Source organism: Kwoniella newhampshirensis, chromosome 11, assembly GCF_039105145.1.
Source record: "Kwoniella newhampshirensis strain CBS 13917 chromosome 11, whole genome shotgun sequence".
Lineage (NCBI taxonomy): Eukaryota > Fungi > Basidiomycota > Tremellomycetes > Tremellales > Cryptococcaceae > Kwoniella > Kwoniella newhampshirensis.
This window is the reverse complement of record NC_089964.1, coordinates 351657-375515: the sequence shown is the minus strand read 5'-3', so window position 1 is coordinate 375515 and position 23859 is coordinate 351657. Positions and strand designations below refer to the sequence as shown.

The following is a 23859-nucleotide window of genomic DNA, read 5'->3' as shown; positions in this document are numbered from 1 at the left end:
TCGAGTGGACTGTTGAAGGTGTGAGAGTGCATGCATGCGTATCAGGATCGACAGAGTACTTTATATATCCCATTCTCCCACACTCTCATTCTTCCTCTTCCCCTTTCCTCGTCTCATTCTTTCACCCTCAACGACCTACAGTGTGCACAGTCTTTGGTTAGAACTGCACCGTCACTCGACCTCTTATACATCTCGACACCTATTGAGCACCTCACTCTCTTTGCGCCGAGAGTAGACTCTCCCCGTCTCGCCACTGCTACTCCCTGCCCGTTCTCCGTCTTACAATGTCTGATATCCATCAGCGTCATCCCTCGCCCGTGGACAAGCTCGATCCGGCGTTTTCGCCACTGGCCGAAAAGGCTGATAAGCCTACAGGTGAGTAGGGTCATTCTTAGTCCTTTTCTGTCACTGGCTGATCTCCTTCATCAAAGGTATCGACGCAGCCGTCGGCGTGAAACCCATAAGACCGGTAGACACTCCTTCAGACAGCAAGATTCCCGACAACTATGTCAGCTACACGATCGCCCAACAAAAATACCTTCCCCCTGTCACCTTGAAAAACGTTCACAAGAACATCCAGTGGATCTCCTTCTTTGCTCTTACAATTACCCCCGCGGCTGCTATTTATGGTATTCTGACCACTCCCTGGAACACGAAGACCGCCATCTGGAGGTGAGTGCTCTTGGTCTGCTTCAACTAGATCTCTGCTTACAGATCCCGTTGCTCAGTGTGGTTTATTACTTCGTCACCGGTCTCGGTATCACTGCTGGTTACCATCGTCTTTGGGCGCACCGAGCTTATAATGCCAGTGTCCCTCTACAATATGGTCTTGCACTTGCGGGAGCCGGTGCTGTGGAAGGGTCCATCAAATGGTGGTCTCGAGGACACCGAGCTCACCATCGATACACCGACACCAAGCTGGATCCTTACTCCGCCCACGAGGGGTTCTGGTGGTCTCACGTTGGTTGGATGATCATCAAGCCCCGAGGCAAGATCGGCGCTGCCGACATTTCTGACCTTACCAGAAACAAGGTCGTCAGATGGCAACACGCCAACTATATTACCCTCATCTTCCTCATGGGTGCCATCGTTCCTACTCTCGTCGCTGGTCTTGGTTGGGGTGACTGGCGAGGCGGTTTCTTCTTCGCGGGCGCTGCTAGATTATGTTTTGTTCATCACGTGAGTTAGCAGTCTTTTCGACCTGTAGCGCTTGAGCTGATATTCCGCAGTCCACTTTCTGTGTCAATTCGCTAGCTCACTGGCTCGGAGAGCAGCCTTTCGACAACAAGCACACTCCTCGAGACCACTTTATCACCGCTCTATGCACAGTCGGCGAAGGTTACCACAACTTCCACCACCAGTTCCCCCAGGATTTCCGAAACGCCGTTAAATGGTTCCAATACGACCCCACCAAATGGTTCATCTGGACCATGCACTCCATGGGTCTCGCTTCTCACCTGAAGCGTTTCCCCGAGAACGAGATCAAGAAGGGTCAATACACAATGAAGCTTCAAGAGCTTCAGGAACAGAGCGAGAAGCTCCAATGGCCCAAGTCTAGTAGTGATCTTCCCGTCATCAGCTGGGACGACTTCAAGGCGGAAGCTAAGGAAAGGTCTCTGGTCGCTATCCATGGTTTCATCCACGATTGTTCGTCATTCATCGAAGACCACCCCGGTGGTGCGCATCTGATCAAGCGGGCCATCGGTACCGATGCGACGACGGCTTTCTTCGGCGGTGTCTACGATCACTCGAATGCGGCTCACAACCTTCTTGCAATGATGCGAGTCGGCATCCTCGACGGTGGTTACGAGATCGAAGCGCTCAAACGACGACCTGCTGAATCAGCTGCTTCTTCCGTCACCAACTCCCCTGTCTCCTCCGCATCTGCTTCGTCTGTTGACGTCGCCTCGCTTCCCGACCAGGATGACTTCCTCCTCGACCAAACACAGCTCAATTCGCAAGGTCCTAAACCCGCTGCGCCATTCGGACAACCCCAAGCCATGACTGCGGACAAGTGGACTTTGTCAGTACCCCCTAGTGAGAAGTACCGCATCGTTCGAACAGTCCCAGAAATCCGCCCAGGATTGTTGCACCGAGTCCACACTTTGGATAAGGTCACTAGGGCGGATTCAAACGGTGAAGTGGCAGAGTTCATCGGGGAGAAGGAATAAGCCGGTGTAGTAGATGTTTCGTTTTCGTTCTCCTTGGGATCAAGCGCATTTTCTTTCTTTTTCCGTACTAGTACACATATATACATATAACATTCTTTTCACAAGCAACAACACTCACGATCACCACCACTTGCATTCTGTACAATCGCTTCATCACCTTCGTTTTGTCAATCTCAGTCTTTCCTTTTCTTTGATCGTCAGCGCGCTTGATCTTCCTGTCCATACATGCGGTTCGAAGCAACGTTTATACGATATGATCGAGGTAGAGCAACGATGTGCAATGCAATATATGTTATAAACTTTGGCCGCACTTCAAATGATTAGGCCTCGGGTTTCGAAGTTGCTGACAAAAAGTGATGACGTGTATACTGTTCGGCTATTCCCAGAGTTGTGGGATGCTTTCGTCACCGTGCAGTATTGATCCTCCAGTTGTTGAACTGGTCTTGACACAACCTCTTGCACGTCGATCGACCACATACTGTGCACCAGCGAGACGCGTGACGCTCTCGAGAGAGTGAGAAGATGGACGATCCTCCATTTGACAATACGAAGTATAACGATATAAACCTTTCGACGTCTGCATCATCCTCTTCAGCGGCATTACTAAGCTCGATCAGAGCTGAACGCCAAGCTCGGGAACAGAAACGAAAGGAAGAATATGCTGCCTTGAAGATCCAGAAGGTCTGGAGAGGTAGGAAGGAGTCGGAAAGAGTAAAGGACGGACTGTTGAATCATCTGGAAAGTGGAATAGGCGTGGAAGAGGGAGGTAGGGTGTTACTAGTCTTGCTGAAAGATAGTAATGGTGGTCTGGCGAGTCAAGGTGTTACGAAGAGAGTGGAGAGTGCGGTGGCAAAGTGGTGTGATGATGGTGTGAAGAAGCACGGTGAGCTATCCTTCTGAGGTCGTGATCGGATTCGTCAAGCGCTAAGTCGGCCTGTAGATACGGTCATCGGGCTGGTCGAACCGCTGAGCAAAGATCAAGGTTGGGTGATTGTGTTGGCTATTCTATGTGGGAAGATTTTAAATATCATCGCCAGGAATCCATCGTATGTTCAAAGTGGTACTTGAGGGGATTTTCAGCCGATGGTCACGCTGACGATGGACGGCGGACTAGATCAAATAACGCCCCTTCTTTACTGGCCGGTCTCGAGACAATATTCGACCCAAAGTCGTACATCTTCCTATCTGCAGACCAGCAATGTCTCGTCAAAGCGACCTTAGTGAGGAGTACTGAGGGGCAGCACTGGGTAGAGAAGCTTGTCATGGTACTTGAAAAGCTCGTTGCTGCCAGCGTGAGTACAGGTCTCGTGAATGGGTGGCAAAATCATGCCAAGGAGTGTGCACCTCTTAATAACATTTCGCACATTTCGCAATCGTAGCTGCCCAAAAAGAAGCACTCTCTATTGTTACCCGTCACTCGACTGCTCACCGCGCCGTTCTCTCTTGTTCCTCCCGATTTTCAAGCTCCACTGATCCCTCCGTTGATCAATCATCTTCTCGCAATCCCATCGTTGCCCTCATCTCTTCCGCTTCCCGCTCTCACGCATCTGTCATCCCACCTCAACCTCTTTACACTACTTCTTCCATTCGCTGTTGCCGACCCAAATGTTCTCTCCCAAGGAAGAATGTCTACGGAATTAGGCAAGACCTATTTCCTGGCAAATCTCGCCACGTTCGGAATCACTGGTCAGATGCTGGCTAGGCATGGTATCAACGGCGCAGCAGTCTGGATGGGAGTGGTAGGCACCGTTCTGAGCGGAGTGAACGAAGGTTGGGGACGATGGGTGGATGGACTCAAAGGGGAGGATGACGATGACGAAATGCGTCAAACTACTCGGAATGGAAGTGAAAACGAAGGTGATGAAGCCATTGCCGAGGCGACAGCTACCGTCCCCTCCAGACATTCTTCGCGACTTCGCCGAATTCCGCTGCCACAATCGATCCGATCGAAATTGACAATCTTCGCTACGCCAGCGCACATCTCGACGTTATCCGGCGAAATCATCTCACCCTCTTCTCGTGCTTCAGAACAACTGCTCCTGGACTTTGCAGGTTTCGCAGTGGGGCTGTTGAGTGCCTTCAGAGGAAGTCCGAGATGGGAAGGTGTGCTGGACAGTCTTGGAGATGGCGAAAGGGGAAGAGCACTGATGAAGAGGCTTTGGAGAGAGGGTATAAGAGGAAAGTGGAGTAACAGCTCAGATCGAAGTGCTTGGGATACGTTCAACGACAGTGAGTTTGAAGACTGGTTTTCACCCTCGTTTTTGCTCTTCACCGTCAGTCTAATATTTCCCAGCGAAGCTAACTCCCCGCGTACCGCTAATCTGCAGACCCCTCGAGACCATGTCTACTCCTCCTCACATATCTCTACTGCCACTACCTCCTCTTGACCCCCGACGACGAGTTCTTCTCGCCTTCCAAGAACGCATTCTCGACCGATGAAATTCTACGAATAGCAGCTATATGGCGTGACCTAGCGTTCTGGGGATTTATGAACGGTGTTTCAGGAGCAAGGGCGGGGAATACAGCATGGAATGATGTGCAAAGCTCAAAGAATGCAAGCATGGGTAATGAGGAGATCAGAGGGCTCTTTACGCGTGGTGTCACCCGGGTCGTCGAGCGCAAGTAAGTGCTGACAAAGGGGAAAGTTTGAATTCGGCAAAATCGGGCAGATCAATCGCGACACTTGTTACATGTGCTGATTACAAACACAGTGCTCGGCGGCAATTCGCGGACCCAGACTTTTGGGTGATGAAGTCTCAAATCGATATGCAAGGCTTTGTCGAGGCAGCTGTGTGGGTGTTTACCGGCTGACTAATGCTCTGTATCGCTTTGGCAGTTCTGAGCTAATGGCACCGGTTGCTCCTCGCAGTTACGAAGACGCTGAATTAGCTGGAGGTAATAATGACCAAGAAGACGTGGACATGGCGGCTCAGTCTGCTCAACTTCCTCGTTGGGCAAGAGCCAGACAACGATTCACCAAGCGTCAAATGGCGTACATTTCACCACGCCTGGGTCTACTGAATAACCTGCCGATGGCCGTGCCGTTCCAGACGAGATTAGAGGTATTCAGATCTTTCATACAGTTGGTATCTTCTTCGCGTCGCCATTTGGCTCGGGTTCGCAGTCCGCTGACGGTCGATACAAATTCGCAGTACCGACAAGGCCCGATTAGGCATTGACTATCATGGAAGGAGATTCAGGAATAGTGCGACAATCAGAAGGGATCGTATCGCTCAAGACGGGTTCAACGAGTTGGCAGAGCTGGGGCCCAATCTCAAGGGGAGAGTAGAGATCACTTTCGTTGACCAGTAAGTTGAAGCTGCAAACGATTAGCGGGCAAGGAGAATAGAGCGCTGACATCGTTGTTGTCAATCAAGGTATGGACTGACGGAAGCTGGTATCGATGGTGGAGGATTGTTCAAGGAATTCCTCACGAGGTGTGTGACTTGCCTAATCTGACATGACGCTTGAAAACATTTTCTGATCGGAATCGAGACTATTCAGTCTGTCAAAAGAAGTGTTTGACACGAACAGAGGTCTTTGGCTTGCGACGGATCAAAATGAGCTATACCCAAACCCGCATTCATATGCCACTGAGCGTGCGTGGCGGTTCGTCATCGCGACTGCCTGATAAAGCTAATCGACCCCATACATCGCAGCTCACCAATTGAATTGGTATCGATTTGTAAGTCATGACGCCACAAAGTGCTGCACAGGCATATGCTCACTTGTGTGTAACAGATCGGTCAAGTGCTCGGAAAAGCTATATATGAGGGTATACTGGTAGACGTGTCTTTCGCCGGTTTCTTTTGTGAGTCTTGCTGATGTTATCGCCCATGAACGGCTATCGAGCTCATAATTACTCATGCGAAGTGGCCAAATGGCTGGGAAGACAATCATACCTTGATGACTTGAACTCGCTGGACAAGGAGCTGTACAAAGGTCTTACCAGTAAATCTGCACGCCACATTGATGTCGATTGTGTCTTGTGCTGACTGCTGTCACAAGTGCTGAAGAATTATCCAAAACCTGAGGAACTGTCCCTAAATTTTGCTATCACGGAGGATAGTGAGTCACATAAAATACGATGTTTCCGGAGCAGTGCTAAACTGTACTGACGTAGACTTCGGCATCCGCGAGTCCGTCGACCTCATCCCTGGAGGATCAGAAATCGCTGTGACTGCGGAAAATCGGCACGAGTGTGAGTGGCTGGTGACCTTTCAGCTGTTGCACGAATACCAGCACATAGCTGACATCTCGTCTAACGCAGACATACAGCTTGTTTGCAAATATAAACTGGACAAGCAGATTGCTGCACAGAGCAGGGCGTTTTTCAATGGACTGTCAGACCTAGTCGACGCGAAATGTCAGTGTGCCGTTTTGGGTGATGCAAGCATTTCGAAAATTGATTGACCCGCTCAAATATAGGGCTTCGAATGTTTGATCAACAAGAGCTTCAGCAACTCATTGGAGGCGAAGAGGTCAGTGGCTTTCTTTATCGCCGATGCACTCCACAATTGACCAGTAGCATTCCTGCAGACACCGATCGATATTGACGATCTTCGCGCACACTGTGACGTCAATGGATTCCCCAACGACGTTACGCCGAGACTCTTTTGGAAAGTGGTCAAAGGCTTTAGTCAAGAGGAACGGAGAGCTTTGTTGCGCTTCGTGACGAGCTGTTCACGGCCGCCCTTGTGAGTGATCGCGTGAATTCGTTCGCCGTTTGCAGCGAGGAGCGAGAAGACGCCTTGTATCACCGAGTTCAACGAGCTTACCCATGTCTTTCTGTCAGATTGGGCTTCGCTCATCTCAATCCAAAATTTGGAGTTAAGTTCAACGGTGCAGATACCGAACGACTACCCTCTGCCTGTGAGTCGGCTGAGAAATGCTTTAGGACCTAAACTCACATCAGGTACACAGCGGCCTGCTTCAACCTGCTCAAACTCCCAGGTTACACCGTAAGTCAGAGGTGCTCGATGATTCGAAAGGTATACAATGCTGATTTCAATATCTCTCCAACAGACCGAATCAGCTCTGCGCACAAAATTACTACAAGCGATCACATCAGGAGCAGGCTTCGATATGTCGTAGTGGCTTTTGCAGCTTGAGGCAGAAAGATGGTGCGTTGTGGCAAGAAGACCGTAAAAGACCCATAGAATCATCGTGTGTACATACTTGCGCCTGCGCAGATCAGATTGTAGATAGCATCGAAGAGCAAATGCACGCATACGCGTATCCGAAAGACACACTGCGACACGTTTCGAAGCTACGGGCGATCTCATTTAGTCGTGCTATGAAGCTCACAAGGATCCGTTGGCCAAGAGGGCAATTATCGCGCACAAGTGGCCTGAGAACAGAGAACACTACCTGTCCTTTGTACTTCTCGCAGGGTCCCGACTTGCATGTTGACCTTACACAAGTCTACGGATTACCTTTCCAATCCAAGTCTATCTACGTACGCCGTCCTAGTATCCCTTTCGGACGGGTCGTAACAGTGACAGACAACCTTGTCACTACTGACCCGTTTCCAGTCATTCATCGTTGCGCGAGTCACGTGTTTTTCTACCCGTTCCCCGGATACCGCGGCCGTCGACGTACAATCTCAATCCAATATTCGTGTTTGCGATTGTACACCACCACATCCGACTCTGACTGCTGTACATCAACTGTGCGCCAGCTAGTGCAGATCAAAGGACGCCAGAGGGATGTCACCGATCTTGAAGCGAGATATAGCGGATCACGTACGATACGCCAAGCGATTCGCAGAGGCAGCAACCGGTCAGCATCTCTTTCAAGAAGATCGAGACGAGTACGATCGATTGCACGACGAGAGACCTGTAGAAGAAAGAGAGGAGGATAGGAGAGAGGTGTATGCTTCTAGCTCATCGGCCCGACAAGGTATAGGGGTCAACAAGGAGGAGGTGGAGGGTGATCGTGAATATAAAGCAGCGAGATGGGGAGAGACACGACCGGCCACGATTCCAAATGCGAAGGGGAAGGGAAAAGCTAAGGAAACGATTGTCGATGATGCGCTGGACAGAGTCAAAGACCATCGGAATAGGGAGAACGAAGTGGAAGAACTGAGCTTGAAACATGGAGGAGAGAAGGAATCGGTGGATAGCTGGGACTATGACCGGGCGAAGATCGACCGGATGGGGTATGCTGAGCCTCTAGAGGATGGGGACCAGGGAGATATCATCACGACAAGGATGGGAAAGTGGATAGACCTGAGAAGTCTACTGTTCGAGGTGAGTGCAAAGGTTATCTTGGTCTCGTACGTATCGGAAACATGCAATCACCTCTGCATCAATCACAATCGTCGTTCTTGCCTTGCTTGTCTTCTGACGCATACTTCATGGCTCACAATCCAGACATCGTGAATGTAGCTGATGGTCTTTGTCCTCCAGGCTACTCCATCCCTGTTGCTTTCACTGATAGGCTTGGTCTTCACCGGCGAGCTACTCGAGCATCTCGCTCGTTGGCGAGTGTTTCGACGCGTCGACGAGCTCTTCATTCTGGTACCTATGATTGGCAATCTCAAGGGCAATCTCGAGATGTGTCTATCAGCGAGACTAGGGACTTCAGCAAATATAGGCGAACTAGATCATCGCGTGACGAGACGAGCGATGATTGCTGCCAATATGACTTTACTGGGATTACAAGCATTGTTGATCTCTTGTTTGGCGGCGGTACTGAGTTTCGCCTTGGGTCTAGTTACTCAACATCGTCTAGGTGACACTCCATCAGGTATAGGAATGGGATCAGGCAACTCGACGACAGGGATGGGGGGAGGAGGAGGAGGTGGTGGTGGTGGCGGTGGGACTACGATTGATCCTTTCGATCCGGGACTGGCGTCAGCGGGAGAAGAATGGCATGAGGGATACACGAGACCAGGTTGGAAACAGCTCGTCATGGTACTTGCCACAGGAATGGGAGCAGCCGGCATCAGCAGTGCGGTTCTGGGTACTTTCATGGGGAGCTTGATTGTCATCTCGCGCTGGGCAGGAGCAGATCCGGGTAAGTGGGCCTTTTCAATTGTGTATCTCGCACACATAGATATCACGGTCTGGATCCCATTGTCATCTGTCCTGACTTTCCATGACTTCTACTCACGACTTTCGGGATTTCATTCGCTGACCTCCCTTCTTTGCCAGACAACATTACACCTCCCGTCGCCGCATGTCTAGGCGATCTCCTTACTCTGTTCATCCTCGCCCTGCTCGGTACAATGCTCGTAGGCGTCATGGATACCATTGTCCCTTTACTGGCTGTCATCGTCATGTCTGTTGCCGCTGGATGGTTCACTCGTCGAGTGATGAAGAATGATTGGGTCAAGAACGTTGCAAAAGGAAGTTGGGCTCCTTTGGTAAGTCTGAATGATGGCGTTACATAACTCTCACGCGCAATGAGGCAGTCTGGTTTGGTTGTTCATACAGGATGAAAGAGGCTGATGATGCGAGCTCAGATTGGCGCGATGTTGATTTCAAGCGGGACCGGTATGGTGCTCGATAAAGGTGTAGCCAAATACCGAGGATTCGCCTTATTAGCCATCTCCATGACTGGTGAGTTGTGGCACTACCTGTACCCCTCTCAAGCGAAGAATGCTGAACGAATGTCCATTTCGTACGACAGGGTTGACCGGGTCAATCGGAGCCATACACGCCAATCGGCTCTCTACATCTCTGCACACTCGTCTTCATCCAGCTCATCCTGCTCGAGGATCGAGATCGGCATCAGCACCTCCCCCGGCTCTAACACCGCTTCAGAGTAGTGGGACGTTATATCTGATCGCTTTCCCTTGTCAAGCTGCTTTCTTGCTCTTTGTAGATTGGGCTGGCTGGATTGATATCTCCTTGGGATGGGCGGGATGGTTGACTTTTGCTACTACTGTCAGTATCACCGCGTCCTACCTGCAAATGACAGAAACAGTGCTGATACCTGCCATGGCTTCAAATAGACACTCATGTCGCTCACCACCGCACATTTCATGACATTGTACTTTTGGTCAAAGAACTTGGATCCTGAGTGAGTTTACCGTCCTCGTCTTAAATGTTTTTCACCTCGCGTCACTGGTCACGTCTTTTTTCTTTTGCGAATCCGAGCTCGATGCTGATCCAGTGCCCTCTCCACAGCTCATACACCCTTCCTATACATTCCGCACTTGTCGATTTCCTCGGACAACTCCTCTTAATGGTAGCATACGAGATCTGCATCTCACAAGGTAAAGACGTCGTCGTGGAGAAGCAATAACATAGTATTCAACGAATTGGGATTTTGCGTTTGGTTTTCCAACACCTCCTATCTCGTCATCACAACGAAGCATGTCCCTCATCGTATCACATGAGCCCGCACTGTCCCATATGTCACTATTGTATCTCCATTCGCTCGCAACTCGCAAAGACACGTATTATCCATCGAGAATGCAATCTGTTCATCAAGCATGGAATGGAGTGAAGGCACAGAAATGTACAAATTGCAACAGAATCAATCAAGAAATATCAGCCCCTTCGAAGTCGGCGCAGCCTGTCGTGGCATCGAGGCATTGTTTCAGCTTGCACGGTGGTTACAGATCTACTAGCGAACCACTGCTCGTGCTCGAGCTTGTCTTCTTAGCACCCATTGGTTCTGCTGTCAGCAAGTCTACAGGTGACATCTCAGCGTTTCACACCTTTGGGGAAAAGCAAAACGACTCACCGGTCGCAACTTTCTTCTGCTCCCCCTTGAGCCCCTCATCATCCGCTCCATGGGCTTTGAGGAAAGCTTCGACCTGATCGAAGAAGAACATCAGCTCCCCATTATGGATATGATCTTGTGCCACTGTCTCTCACCTCGTCCATTACACCTGAATCATCCTCGCCTTCCTCCTCATCTTCACCGTCACTATCGCCGATGGCGTCAATCGCGAAGTTTGGTCGATGCATGACAGCTTCTTGAGCGGCTCTGACCATCTCGCTTTCTTCTCTGTATCTCTGTTCGACCTCTCTGAGCGATTGCTTCTCCTCCGATGTCCCGCCCCCAGCGCTAGAGACTGTCTTAGTTGAAGCCTGCGAGATTTGAGAAGCGGTCGACTCAGATCTGTTCCGTTGTTGTTGTTGCAGATGCCCCTGTTGTTGAGCAGGAGTGAGGAGTGACTCTCGAGCTCGAAGATCTGAACTGCCAGGTACGGGGTGATTCGGATCGGCGGACTTAGCCAGCGAGGGTTTACGCCATTCGGCGTGCTTGCCCAGGGCCGCCCCGAATCCGTCTGCAAGTCTGTTGAGACGGGTCTTGTTCCTGGCAGGCCATTGCCCGTTAATGCCGACCAAGCTATTTCAGCCTGGAACTAAACTCACTCATTCGTCACAACCAGGTTCATCAATCCTCCCAGGAGGCCCTCAGGTCGTTGATGATGTTGATGGTAATCCTCCGACTCTGTCCTTTCAAGCTCGAATGAGGCAGACAGATCATGGTCGAAGAACCCCTCGAGGAGCTCATCGGCAAGAACAACCATTCTGAACGTCGCGAGATCTGTTACGATTAGGAGAGTCAGCTGCGTTACACTAAACTATGGTATCGACTAGCTCACTCAGGTAAGGCAGATTATGAGGTCCAGCTGTCGAGTTTGATCGTTCCCTCGCCCCTGATGCTGTCTCCAAATCTCCATTGAAGGGTTTCTTCTCTTCTACGCTCCCTTGAGGAGCCGTTGCGTCACCGAATTCGTAGGCATTTAAGATGAACTTGGACACAGCAGCGAGGTAGACATCTCCAGGTTCATTTCGGAAGATGAACTGATGACAGTATCAGAGTGTATACTGCAAACGTGAGGCGACTATCGACTTACCAGTAGTGACTCAGACAGCTGAATCACTTCGTCTTTGGTCAGATACCCGTCCTTGTTTTTGTCATGCTGGCGTGACATAGATTCAGCTATGAGTAAACAAGCATTGTCCGGTCAGATGCTCACCAATTCGAAGAACCATTCAATTGATTCCATCAGTCCCCCAGTCATCACTCGGTTCAGTCCCATGACGACATCCTGTAACGACAGTGTCCCCAGCTTTTGTGAATCCCAAGCGAAGAAAAGACTAACAACACAGGTTAGCATCAGGTCGACACGGATTTCTTTTCATGACACAGAGGTGCTCACCGATCAATTAACTCGTGGTCCGCAATGCTTTTGTCTGTCCTTTGGATGAAGGCATTCGTGGTGACTGTTTCCTCCCTAGCCCACGTCGCAATCTCGCTAAGAAATACTTTGAATGTTCTCAGATCGATTCTCGTCTCCACTCTCCCTTGAGCGTCAACCTGAATCCGGGGTTGATCGAACTGATCCCCAGGCAAAGGGCTGTTCGTACCACTTCCATGTGAACCACCCGACTCATCAGCGCATACAGCAGCAAAGTAGTGGTCGTAGATAATTCCGATCTGATCTTTGGAGAATTTGCCGATATGCTTCAGATTTCGGACCGCAGCTCTCTTCGAGAATTTCTCGATCTCGTCTGAAATAATAGCTCGCAGACGTTTTCGTTCGGCCAGGATAGTCTCGTCTGTAATGACGTTGAATTCTCGAAAAGCCACCACGAGCAGCTCTTGGAAATTTGTGATAGCTCGCACTCGTGGATCAGGATGGTTGGGATGTGCAGAGTCTCCAATAGTGGCGAAATAGCTCCGCATGAGGTTAATGAACATCCCATCGTCTGTAACTTCGAGCAGGGCCTCCCCATTGATTTTGAGTACAGCTGATGTTGGAAATGAGCTTCGCTTCCTCCGTAGACCACGAAGAGCATGGCTTACCAAGACCAATTTGGAAAAGGACTTTGACACCCATCGCGAGAACACAATCGACTATCCGGAATGCGAAGATCAGTGGCATCGAGTTGATATACAGACTCAGGAACCATCTGAGCAGGACCTGATCAGCGATTTCTCCTCCTAAATGAGCTATCACGTACGGGAGGGATGCGACTGATATCTGAACGTCAACTGATACGAAGTGCTCCTGTATCATTGGCAGGCATCGATGCACCAAGGACTCGAAAACTCGCTGATCAAGCAGCGTTCCCTCCATTGAAGGACTGTGCAGTTTGTGAGCTACTCTTCAACATAAGACCATCACGATGCAGCGCACCTGTAGTAGCCGGGCAAGATCCTGTCACACAGTACTTCCAGCAGCCAGAAAGCTTGCTCTTCCGACATATAGCTGGAATATAATGTAAGCACTACATCTGCCCGCAAGTCGTAGAACTCACATGAGCAGTCCCGCTACAACTATGTTTAAGGCTTGACAATAGCTGTGTACACCAAACGTCAGTAAGTCTGATCTATCCGCTCTCATGGCATACTCTTACCCAAGCTCAGGATTTCTGAAACTGTAAGCGACCAAAACCCTCCTCAATCTTGCCAAACCTTCTTCCGTTTGATACGCCTTGTACTCTGGCAAAGATCTGTTGAGATCTTTCTCAATTTCGTCAGTAGACTGACTGGACTTGCCAGCGTTCTGCGATAGGAGGAGTCCGTATGTTTCAGGATTTGAGAACCGGAGATCTAAGGTCCACGCATTGATAATCAGCCCGTAGGACAAGATACTTCGAGCTGCAAGCCCACTCACAGATCGAGCCGGACATGACTTCCCACAATTCTCCGCGCAATCTCGAAGGCAGACCTACTTGTAGCAACCTCTGAAACGGAGGATAACGCAAGACTGGTGCACATGAACGGGTAAGACGCTGTAGACACAGACTTCCGCTGCACTTACGAGTGAAGTTTCTGCCATGTACTACGATATTCATTAGCAGATGGTCACCCGGACTTCTAAAACGAGTCCACTTACTCAAGAAGTACTCTCTCCACAACTTCATCTTACTCCTTTCTCTCATTTTCCTCGCATCACCAGGAAAACCGAAAGTCTCTCCCAATCCTCTTTGGTACAATCCTTTCCCCTCACCACCCGGACCCCTCAAATCGCCATCTACGTCCTGTGCCGCTGACCCTACTGCACCTTTTTCGCCCAGCTCTGTTCCCAGAAGGAGATGATCTGTTTGTCCTGCTTGGTTGTTGTGGCCGTGAGGATGCGGAGCAGTGGATGATGCAGGCGCAGAGAGCAGATATTCGGAGTACATGGAAGGAAGGAATGGTTTGAGCTGTTTCATGGCAGCAAGCTGTGGTCCACGAGGGATGAAGCTCGTTAGCACTCACAGACTAACATAAGATTGTCAGGAGTCAAGCAAGACATACCTGTGATTTGAGAGCATCGCGAAGAAGGATAGCAAAATGTTCCGCCGTAGGAAGCAAAGAGGTAAGTTGAAGGATCTGAACGAAACGGAAATCCGCTTTCATTAGCCTAACCTTTGACCACATGGAAGCGGAACTGTCACCTCACTATTCTCATTCCGTGCCATGTCGCTAATGAGAGGGCGAACACTCCGGCTCGAGAGTTCAGTCTGAGCCGTCGAGACGAGATCAGCATAATTTTCATTTCATTCCGTTGACCTGACGCGATAAGCTTAAGGGGCCAAGGCGTACCTCTCGACTCTCCGGATAGTGTAAAGAGGTACCGTACATCTACAAGACTTTCTGTCCAGCGAAATGAAGCACAAGAAGGGAGGTAACAACGATAAACGACCAGCCTATGATAGATCCGATTCATGAGCGATAGCTGTCAACCCCGGAATGAAATTGCATCAACTCACGTAGACCTCCTCCTTGCCTTCGACACTGATGACGGCATTGATGTCCATACCTTGCAATTCTGCACCACCTCCTCTTGCATGATGTACGCCTCGCAGCTTGACGACTGATGGTGGATCAGATGGACCAGGCAGAGCTTCTTGAAGAGGTACGTTGAAGAAGTCGCGGGTCTGTTCGTCTCGTGATTTCTCACGATAGCTTCGAAGATGCATCGGGAGAGACATGATGAGCGTCGGTCGTGGTGAGCCGCCAAGGGGCTCGGGTAAGGTGGAATCACTGATAGGCTGGCTGGGATCAAGCGCGTATCGGGATTGATCAAGCAGAGGGATTGTCAAGCAGAGAGAGAGACAGTGAGAGACGGAGGAATGTGTATGCTCGTAGTGAAGTCACTTTGCTGACACCCGCGTCGCGCTTCGCTCCGACGTACGGTCTCCTGCCGACACGTGAAAGAGGATAAAAACTCAAAGTGGCAGGTGAAGATAAGATTAACCCGTACTACCCCTGCAACATCGCATCGGTCTCATGCATGGTGGGATGTATGGCTCCGTCACAGACAGCAGCGACTAGCACACACCGCCTACGAAAAACAACACGACATAACTTTCACGGTCCTTCTCCTCAGCGAGCACCACCCATGCACACCCTCTACGCGCCGCGATTGGTTGGTGCAGCTGCTCTCGAAGATCCTCACCGCCTCCTTCTTCCACGTCTCTCAGGAATGCCCTCATGAATCAGCACCCTCATCTCCCTCAGCCTCTCATGCGACACCGCTATCCTCCTTGCCCAGTGCTACTCATTCTTTTCATGTACGCTCCCCACAAATCTTCAACAAATCTCCCGTCGGTCTGCCCAACCATAGGAAATTAGTGATACTATCTTTGCGACATAGATGTTGGTACTCACCAAGATCATGTCTGTCAGTCTTCTCACAAATTCTCGCTTCCTCTCCTCGGCTCCCAGTCCGATACCTGCAATGCTCAATCCCTCATCCCGCTGTCTATCCTCAATACTATCAACCACTGCTTCCGTCAAAATATGGCGACTTTCCACACCTGGTCGATGTCCATTCACAGGACTTTGTGTGTGGGAAGGTATGATAGGGACAGAAGCGCCTGAGACTTTCGACGTCAGCTGAGGCAAGGGCGATATGGTTGGAAGTGCGAAAGAAGGGGACCGTGCAGCTTCGGCAAATGTAGCATCTCCGACCTTGTTGGCATGAAGAGGCTGGTGTCGAAGGGGAGAATGAGGGTGTTCGAGTATCTGTGGTGGACCGGATTGAACGGGGTACGGCACGGACGATCCAGTTGGTGGTGATAGGTAGGTTGAGGGGTGAAACTGAGGGTGAGGTTGTGGTGGCGGAAGGAGAGGAGGCTGAGGAAATCCACCCATAGGAATATGCGGAGGAGGCCCGGGAGGCTGTTGTTGTTGTTGTTGTTGTTGTTGTTGTTGTTGTTGTTGTTGTTGTTGTTGTTGTTGTTGCTGTTGCTGCTGTTGTTGCTGCTGCTGCTGCTGGAACGAGTGGTGGGGATACGCGAGCTGCTGATGAGGTGAAGGAGCTTGTGGCTGTTGGGGAGTTTGTTGGAATCCATTGTGCTGCGATTGTGGCGCCGGCGGGGACACAATACTTGGAGCAGCTAAGCCCAGTATGCTCATCAAAAGCTCATCTGCGGTTTGTCCGGGTGGTCCAGTAGGTTGGATTGATGCAGGCGAAACTGGAGTGGGAGAAGACATCGCCTGGCCAGGTAGCGTCGAGGCATCGGGTACGGGTAAGGACGTAGCGGTGTTGGCTGCCTCCGCCGCTAGGGTGGGCTGACTTAAAGACGCTGAGATAGTGGAGGTCGTGACTGTAGCTATCGTACTTTGGGGGGTGGGAACGGATACTTGGACCGGAGGCGACTGAACAGGTGGTGACTGTACATCTTTATCAGCATGATGGCAAGGATGTGAGATGATCAAGAACACACTTTTATGAGGCCTGCAAACAGCTTTGAAAGTCCGTCCTCAGGACCGACATTCGTATTCGGTTGCGGTGGGGGCATCGCAGGTGAAGCAGTCGCGTCAGGTCGTTTTGAAGGTTCACCGCAGATACTGTACAAGGTATATCAGAATGAGCCTTATGTTTCCGCCTAAGATCGGAATCATCATGCTCACCCAAGGATCGTTTTGCGGAATTTCTCCACAGCTTCTGCGCCTTCACTGAACCAAATTCCTATCCGTAATTCTATCAATGTGAAATCAGCTCTGAAGCTCAAACCGATGCGCACCAAGCAGGAGGGGAAATGCAGTGACGGCGATCAAAAAAGATAGCTCACTATCACCTCGTCGAGCGACCTGTAGCATGCCTTGGTCCACCACTGTCAACTTCATTTCTCCTTTTATCAAGGGTATAGCCGGATTTTTCACAGTTTGTCGATTTAGCATGTACAGGGAGAATTCCGGGTTCTTTTCTCTGGAAGGCGGGTACATAGAGACAGGTATCAGTTCAAGTTCTCCGGAGCTCATCCAGTCTTTGCCGTGCGAGGTAGCCGAGACAATGATACTGGTTGCTTTCCTGCACTCTGAGCGTCTCTCTCTTGCTCAGACCCGAATCCCACCGACTCATCCTCCAGAGCTTCTTCCCTGTCTTTCAACCGGCCCAGAACTCACCTTCGTACAACGAAGAGCGGTCCTTCCTGCTTCTGTTTCTCCCATTTGCCGCTGCCCTCGTCATAGTAATATACGACCGAATACACCGAAGTCTCCAAAATTGACAGGACGTAAGGATCTGCTCTTCTCACAGAACGGAAATTCGTGGCATTTCGGAAATCGATGAGACGTTGTTCCTCTTCGTCCACTACTGTCGAAGACGACATGGTGCGTACGGGACTGTGCAGTGATCGTTGGTCGGACGGGTGATGATGATGATGGTGTCTATGTCGAGAATGGACTCGAAATCGCTTGGCTGAGTGATGTCCTGATTTCACAAGGTCACCCCGGCCCGTTGTGGCCAGTGAAGTGTTTGTTGGGACTGAAGAGCTCTTCGCGAGCTGTGGCCCTCGAGCAAGGGTTGTTCTGCGGACGATGCTCTTGGCTGACAGGCAAGGAGGAACACTGAAGTGATGGCGATGATTATGAAACGAGTAGAGACGATGTCACAAAAGTCTACACGTCATCACTTTTCGATCAAGATGGGCGAAGGAGATGTCAAAGACCTGCTTGTAAACAGTCCCTTCCCTTGTGTATCGAACGAAGCATTGCATAGGATCCCCTTCAGCGATCCAGCCTCGATGTAACTCGCCATGTCCCCCATGAGCCCTTTCACTCCTGCCGTACTCGCAGATATCCGTCGAAAGCTCATGCCGACGAGTTTACTCCCCGTTCCTCTGCCCAACCATACTGTCTCTTTCCTCAGGCGAAAACCAGTCGAAGCGGCGGTCTTGATCCCGCTCATCAACGTGGTCGACAGACCTCATGTTCTCATGGAAGTAAGAGCGCAGGGCATGAGAGTGCATGCTGGCGAAGTCAGGTAAGGTGGGACGGGTCGCAATCCGCCTACCCTACTTGGAGATTATCTGGGCTGACGGAGGTTCGTACAGCTTTCCAGGTGGTAAAGCCGACGATGTGAGCCACACCTCTGAACAGGCCCCAAAAGCATAAATAGCATTCTGGCTGACACGAGTTTCTCGCTAGACGGACGAGTCACTTGTCCATACTGCCTTGCGAGAGGCTCGAGAAGAACTTGCTCTGCCGCCTGATAACGTCGAGATCTTGGGAATGCTTGAACCGGAATACAGTCTGGGCAACAAATCGCGTGTATGGCCGTTTGTGGTGGGTCCATCACGTATCTATACCCTCATATCCTGTCGTTAGCTTCCTTCCCTGATCGCTACATCGCTTTGCTTCCTTATTGAACACTGCTTATCCTTTGACCTCAGGGATTCGTCCATTCCTCACGTCTACCTTGGCCAGTGACAACAAGCAATTCATCCACATCATCGCCCTCGCTACGCTCACATCCCCTCTCTGCGCTCGTCCCTTCTCCAAGTGAAGTCTCCGCCATCCTACCACTTCCCCTCGAAGCGCTTATCGATCCCACCCGACATTCTCTCCATTTCTTTCGATTAGACACCACACGTCCATATCATCGAATACGGGCAACCGACCTCGTCTTGCCTTCTTCAGTGACGACAACGGACGGCGTAGGAGAGCTGGAAGTGTGGGGTCTAAGTGGCTGGTTCTTGAACAAATTGGCGGAGAGGGTGGGGTGGTTAAAGATGCCCCCTGTCCCACGGGCTCCGGAGGATTAGGTCGTCCGGGCGCTGTTTGAAATCGCACATACGCCGAGGATAACAGTCAAATAGAATTCATCGTGAGTATCGTCAACCATATCATGGTAAATATCGTTATGTTCGTCGAGAAGGGAACAGCTAACGCAATCTCGGACACCCACATAGTACCTCATACAACCATACAGACTAACATCTGAGTATTAGGTCCGCATGTATCGCCACATACCATTGCAGCACTTCGATCTGACTCGGTGATCCTATTCCGAGCTCGCAACCGACGGACGTGAACGATGGACGTGATCATAGTAAAATGGCACGGATCTCGGTCGCGAATTACGAGTGAACATGAGCGGGAATGGCAACTCTCGGAACAGCCTGGGATATATTCCTCTGCTCGACAGCACGCGTCAGTGCCCAGTGCGACCTAATTGTGTCTGTCTGCGTCGCGCTCACCAAATACTCGTCTCGAATCGGAGACGCTTCCGTCGGTCCCTGCCTGTAAGAGCTTGGTGGGACGTCCCCAAACGATGACTGTACATTTATGATCTCCATCAGTACTTCTTCATGTGTCGCCTCCGACTTTCATATCACAATCACATAGGTGAATCAGACAGTCGCTATTCACCTCTGACCAGGTTGCGCTCCAGGTTGATTCGACTCCGGTGATAGTTTCCTCGTCGTCCTCCTGCCATTCCCACAGATCACTTTGACTGTGATCACTTCTCACGCCGAATTTGTTCCACTTCCTTCTCCTTCGACATCGGCAATGTCTAGCCAGGACATGTCGACGGGCTTTTCCTTTCCTGAGGCAGCATCGGGGCCACTCAGTTGCATCTCTCTGCCATCTGGGTTGATGTGTACAAGAAGAGGAGCTGTCGATCGAAGATCTATCTTGTCCGATGTCGACGTTGACTTCAGCCCTTGGATGCGGCGTAAAGAACGATCTCTCCCACCCCCTTCCCCAACCTCCAATGGCCAACGGACTGAGCAGAGTCGACACGCTGTCCAGTGAGGAGGCGTAGGAAGCGGGCGACATCGATTGCGGAGCACGGACTTGCTGGAAAAGTGCTGCTGGTCTGGTGGCTAGTGCAAGAGCCGGAGAGGAGAAGGACGAATTGGTGGACGAGGAGATGGTCCGACTTGTCAAACATGAAGTGGGGACTGGTGAGTCTGGGCCGGAGAAAGATCGCGAAGTGGAGCAATTGTCTAGATCAAATGGACTTGCTTTGGTCGAGGTTGAGAAGGGTGAGATGGAAAGGTTGGATGGCGGTGCAGTCGAATCACGAGAATGGAAGGATAGGTCATTAGGCGATACGGTTCGTGCAGTCTCCAAGGTGGACTCGGAAGATACGATTGGGGTCAGCGGCGAAGACGGCGGAATAGAACCTTTCGGCGGGAGGACGCTTGATAGTCCACATTGATGTCTGGTTATCGATCGCAAATCTGTCAGTCGTTGATGTACTGGCTTTGATAATCCCAACAATTGCACTCTAGAGCGGTGGTTCACCTTTGACGAACATATCGCTGAGCTCTTCGTGTACCTAAAATGAAGAATGAGAGTCAAGGACTTTCCTCGCCTGAGATATGCTAGGATGACCTGCAAGACGATCCTTCGCCCTTTACTCACCATCCCCTGCAGCATTCGAAATTTCCGCTCGATCTCCTCTTCCGATTTCCCTTTCGCCCTCTTCCCTTGGACATAAGCACAAATAACGTCGATTCCTTCCACTCTCTCGCCTTTGCTAGGTCCAAGCGTATTGAGTATACTCGCGACCTTGAACTTGGGTCAGCGTGGCAGTCCACCCTTTTTTTAAGGAAATGGAGATCACAAGCGAGTGTAAGGACAAGAAGCTCACCGAAGAAGCTCTTGAATAGAGGATTTCCCTGTCGACGGACAAGGTCCACAGATCAACAGACAGTCCGTCCCTATCTCTCAACAAAGCCATCTTGCCCGACGATCCTGATCTGGGCGTGGACGACGTGATATGGGACGGGGAGCTCCGGGCGTGACGGTAGGTCCGTGGAGGTGAGAACATCTCTCCATCTGGGATATCGTAGTACAGCAGACCACAGTGGACCAAGATGTGTCGTCCGGATGAGGTATAGTCCAACGATCAGATCCTGGGAGGGGAGTGGCCTGGCTATGAAAGCCAAGTTACAGTTCGAAAGGATGCTGTTCCATTTTTCCTGCTCTTGCCTCCGTGCATACACAGTCGGCTACCCGCTGTTTGTCCACTCCGCACACGGCTCCTCCACCCCGCCCCTACTCTCGTGCTCCGATATCAAAGGGATGATCGCAGGGAAGGTCATCTTTCCTGTGGTGGCTTTGGATCCACACAGTTCCAGGTCACCGGAATGATGAAACACGTTGACGTCTCTCCGGGGATGGCACATGGACGAGGTGCAAAGAAACGCCATATAGCATGCTGCTTCCTGACATGTGCGTAGCAAGTACGCTGCCCTTGATCTATGCATGTATTGTACACCATCATGTCTCTCAAGATTCAATGCTACACAAACACCTCGCCCCACCACCCATTCTCAATATCTAACACTCCCCCTTCATCATCTTCCAAATCTCCCAACCATCGCTTCAAATCCCTTTCCCCAACTTTCCTCTCCGTGTCTGACGGTTTCACACTTTGCAATCCGTTCAAGATTCTCTCGAGTCCCTCCGCATATTTCTTTCTCGAGGTTTCTGGGAGAAGATCCGTCCGAGACGCATAGAGACATACTCTGATCTGTTGAAATGAGATTGTCCTGGCCAAAGATTCGGACTCCCATCCTGCCTGATAAGGAAGCTCATTGCTAGATCCGGAAACGCTAGCACCACCTATCGAAAGTGATAGAGCACCGGTATTGGTGGTGGAAGTAGCGATAGAACCAACGAGAAGGAATTTCCAACCTAATCCTTCGCCGGCTCTAGCGGCATATGTCGAGGCATTATCGATCAGTTGCTCGACATTACGATGGGCTGTCTCGTTGATCGGTGATAGTCTTGCTCTCGCCAAGCTGACTTTTGACAACGATAAAAAGACAGAAGGCTTGAATTCTCTCGGTGCATTCGCCGCGTTTGTCGGTAGATCCAAAGCGGTAGTGAGATGGGTCGTAGCTGAGGACAGATGGAACCACGCTTGTTGAGCCAGTGGGGAGGGTCCAGGAGGCAGTTGTGTGTTCAAGAACAACATACGACTGGCGATGACGGTATGTGTATCTGCCAATGTCGTCAGGACGTCCGCGCGGACAGTCAATTCATCTTGCGGAGGAGCGACATCTAAACTAGCCAGGACAGCTCCAAGAGCTGCTATGGCACCTTCCAGAGACCGCTCAAGACCCATTCCAACTTGAGCTTGAGCTCTGAAGAGATCCCATACGATACTGTCCATCGCAAGGAGGACTTTGATCTCAGTCAGATCAAGTTCGGCTTGTCTTCCCGGAGGTGCGAGAGGGCCTGCTCTATCGAGGATATTCCGTACCACACCTTGTTCTTCCTCCGTAGGTGTACGTGGGACGGGTGCAGAGTCCCAAAGAGACAGGTGTAGATCGATGAGAGCGATGACGGTGTCGATGAAAGTTGATGGCGTTGGTAGATGTGTCTCGAAAGTTGCTGACTCGTCTTCTTGACCGTTCTCCGCTGCTTCAGACTTTGAATCCACTTCCATGCTCTGCTCGCCCTCAGCACCTGCTTCCACTACATCGATCACCTCATTCTCCGCCTCTGCTACCTCAGTGTCCTCCCCAGTGGCCCTCAGATATTCTTCCTGACCATCCATGACCTCTTGCAGAACATCCCTTGCCTCCTCTCGCAATTTCCGCACTTCGGCTTTACTATCTTCAGGATCGAGGTCCTCCAACACATCGGCTAAGCTTGAACATGCTTGAGAGAGATTGAAGCCGACATCCATACGTAGCAGAGGAGAGTTGGTGAGCGTAGTTGCTTGACGGTAGAGGACAAGGGATCTGCGCAAAGGGTCGAGAGAAGAGGGCGGCAAGAGGAAATTGGTGGACAGGGCGTATAAGGCTCGAGCTCTGTGGTGCGGTACCGTTAGAGTCTGCCAGAGATCATCTGTAGAACGCGGGTAGTCACTCGAACAGCAACTCACTGGTTATAAGCAGCATCATAAGTCTCGTGAAGATCAAGAGCTTTGCTATATAATTCGACGGCTCGTTCGTAGAACCGCTGGGCCTGAAGGACAGACGCTCAGCGGTGTAACTCATGAAAATATGAGCAGGACGTAAGCTGACCTTATCACCATCCCTGTACCTTTCTCCCTTTTCTTCCATCTCAACTCCGCCTGCCCCAATTGCTCAGCACAGGGATCACTACTCTCCGAAAGGCGTACTGACCATCTAAAGCCTCGTCGTAAGTGTCATAGGTCTGCTCCCGCTTATTCTTCCCCGGTCGCTTCGGTCGTCTCGCAGGCGATCTATCACCATCATCATCGCCTCTTCGCTTCAATGGCCTTTTAGGCGGCATGGCAAGGGTTTATCGATTGGGTGTTTTGAGGTCTAGATCTGATCGAGATGCCTCGAATGACGGAGAACAACATTTCTGATGATGTTATTGTGTGATTGAGGGGAATTTTATACAAGTCACCCATGTAAGCCCCAAGTCAAAAGACTTGGTCGTCCGTTGACTGATAACAGGTATCATCGACACGGCTTATTCTGGGTTACATGGCCCCCTCGTCCATCAATGGTGACCCGCAGTGATCAGTCACACGGACCTAGGCGCCAATCGGATCGTATGT

General features: G+C 50.8%; 8 protein-coding genes across 8 annotated transcripts; 4 read left to right on the top strand and 4 right to left on the bottom strand.

Moving 5' to 3' along the window:
* Positions 1 to 284: 284 nt before the first annotated feature.
* Positions 285 to 2171, top strand: IAR55_005321 (uncharacterized protein; the record flags this gene model as incomplete). Its single annotated transcript, XM_066948413.1, has 4 exons — positions 285 to 375; positions 432 to 672; positions 729 to 1179; positions 1230 to 2171. 4 exons carry the CDS (start codon positions 285 to 287, stop codon positions 2169 to 2171), a joined length of 1725 nt encoding a protein of 574 aa, XP_066800981.1.
* Positions 2172 to 2693: 522 nt separating this feature from the next.
* Positions 2694 to 7265, top strand: IAR55_005320 (uncharacterized protein; the record flags this gene model as incomplete). Its single annotated transcript, XM_066948412.1, has 21 exons — positions 2694 to 3054; positions 3112 to 3217; positions 3286 to 3463; positions 3551 to 4400; positions 4499 to 4793; positions 4883 to 4963; positions 5041 to 5253; positions 5324 to 5479; positions 5549 to 5608; positions 5676 to 5770; positions 5831 to 5856; positions 5913 to 5982; positions 6045 to 6122; positions 6180 to 6239; positions 6295 to 6372; positions 6442 to 6537; positions 6600 to 6652; positions 6711 to 6868; positions 6967 to 7043; positions 7095 to 7132; positions 7197 to 7265. 21 exons carry the CDS (start codon positions 2694 to 2696, stop codon positions 7263 to 7265), a joined length of 3198 nt encoding a protein of 1065 aa, XP_066800980.1.
* A 614-nt stretch (positions 7266 to 7879) lies between these two features.
* IAR55_005319 (uncharacterized protein) lies at positions 7880 to 10424 on the top strand (the record flags this gene model as incomplete). Its single annotated transcript, XM_066948411.1, has 7 exons — positions 7880 to 8422; positions 8582 to 9191; positions 9329 to 9540; positions 9640 to 9736; positions 9807 to 10063; positions 10132 to 10199; positions 10307 to 10424. 7 exons carry the CDS (start codon positions 7880 to 7882, stop codon positions 10422 to 10424), a joined length of 1905 nt encoding a protein of 634 aa, XP_066800979.1.
* A 313-nt stretch (positions 10425 to 10737) lies between these two features.
* On the bottom strand, positions 10738 to 15064 carry IAR55_005318 (uncharacterized protein; the record flags this gene model as incomplete). The annotated part of the gene is made up of 20 exons (XM_066948410.1): positions 10738 to 10814; positions 10869 to 10941; positions 11003 to 11447; positions 11507 to 11681; positions 11740 to 11941; positions 11995 to 12060; positions 12118 to 12238; positions 12301 to 12892; positions 12948 to 13054; positions 13106 to 13228; positions 13282 to 13353; positions 13403 to 13444; positions 13502 to 13697; positions 13762 to 13854; positions 13909 to 13929; positions 13984 to 14311; positions 14388 to 14462; positions 14533 to 14593; positions 14676 to 14779; positions 14843 to 15064. The coding sequence occupies 20 exons, from the start codon at positions 15062 to 15064 to the stop codon at positions 10738 to 10740; spliced, it is 3195 nt and encodes a 1064-aa protein (XP_066800978.1).
* A 546-nt stretch (positions 15065 to 15610) lies between these two features.
* On the bottom strand, positions 15611 to 17692 carry IAR55_005317 (uncharacterized protein; the record flags this gene model as incomplete). Its single annotated transcript, XM_066948409.1, has 6 exons — positions 15611 to 15685; positions 15744 to 16751; positions 16805 to 16928; positions 16992 to 17061; positions 17153 to 17289; positions 17487 to 17692. The coding sequence occupies 6 exons, from the start codon at positions 17690 to 17692 to the stop codon at positions 15611 to 15613; spliced, it is 1620 nt and encodes a 539-aa protein (XP_066800977.1).
* Positions 17693 to 18118: 426 nt separating this feature from the next.
* IAR55_005316 (uncharacterized protein) lies at positions 18119 to 19126 on the top strand (the record flags this gene model as incomplete). Its single annotated transcript, XM_066948408.1, has 4 exons — positions 18119 to 18345; positions 18416 to 18440; positions 18510 to 18647; positions 18755 to 19126. 4 exons carry the CDS (start codon positions 18119 to 18121, stop codon positions 19124 to 19126), a joined length of 762 nt encoding a protein of 253 aa, XP_066800976.1.
* Positions 19127 to 19441: 315 nt separating this feature from the next.
* Positions 19442 to 21144, bottom strand: IAR55_005315 (uncharacterized protein; the record flags this gene model as incomplete). Its single annotated transcript, XM_066948407.1, has 6 exons — positions 19442 to 19498; positions 19562 to 19639; positions 19734 to 20551; positions 20616 to 20649; positions 20736 to 20882; positions 20965 to 21144. The coding sequence occupies 6 exons, from the start codon at positions 21142 to 21144 to the stop codon at positions 19442 to 19444; spliced, it is 1314 nt and encodes a 437-aa protein (XP_066800975.1).
* Positions 21145 to 21618: 474 nt separating this feature from the next.
* IAR55_005314 (uncharacterized protein) lies at positions 21619 to 23585 on the bottom strand (the record flags this gene model as incomplete). The annotated part of the gene is made up of 4 exons (XM_066948406.1): positions 21619 to 23137; positions 23212 to 23294; positions 23354 to 23403; positions 23456 to 23585. 4 exons carry the CDS (start codon positions 23583 to 23585, stop codon positions 21619 to 21621), a joined length of 1782 nt encoding a protein of 593 aa, XP_066800974.1.
* Positions 23586 to 23859: the final 274 nt, after the last annotated feature.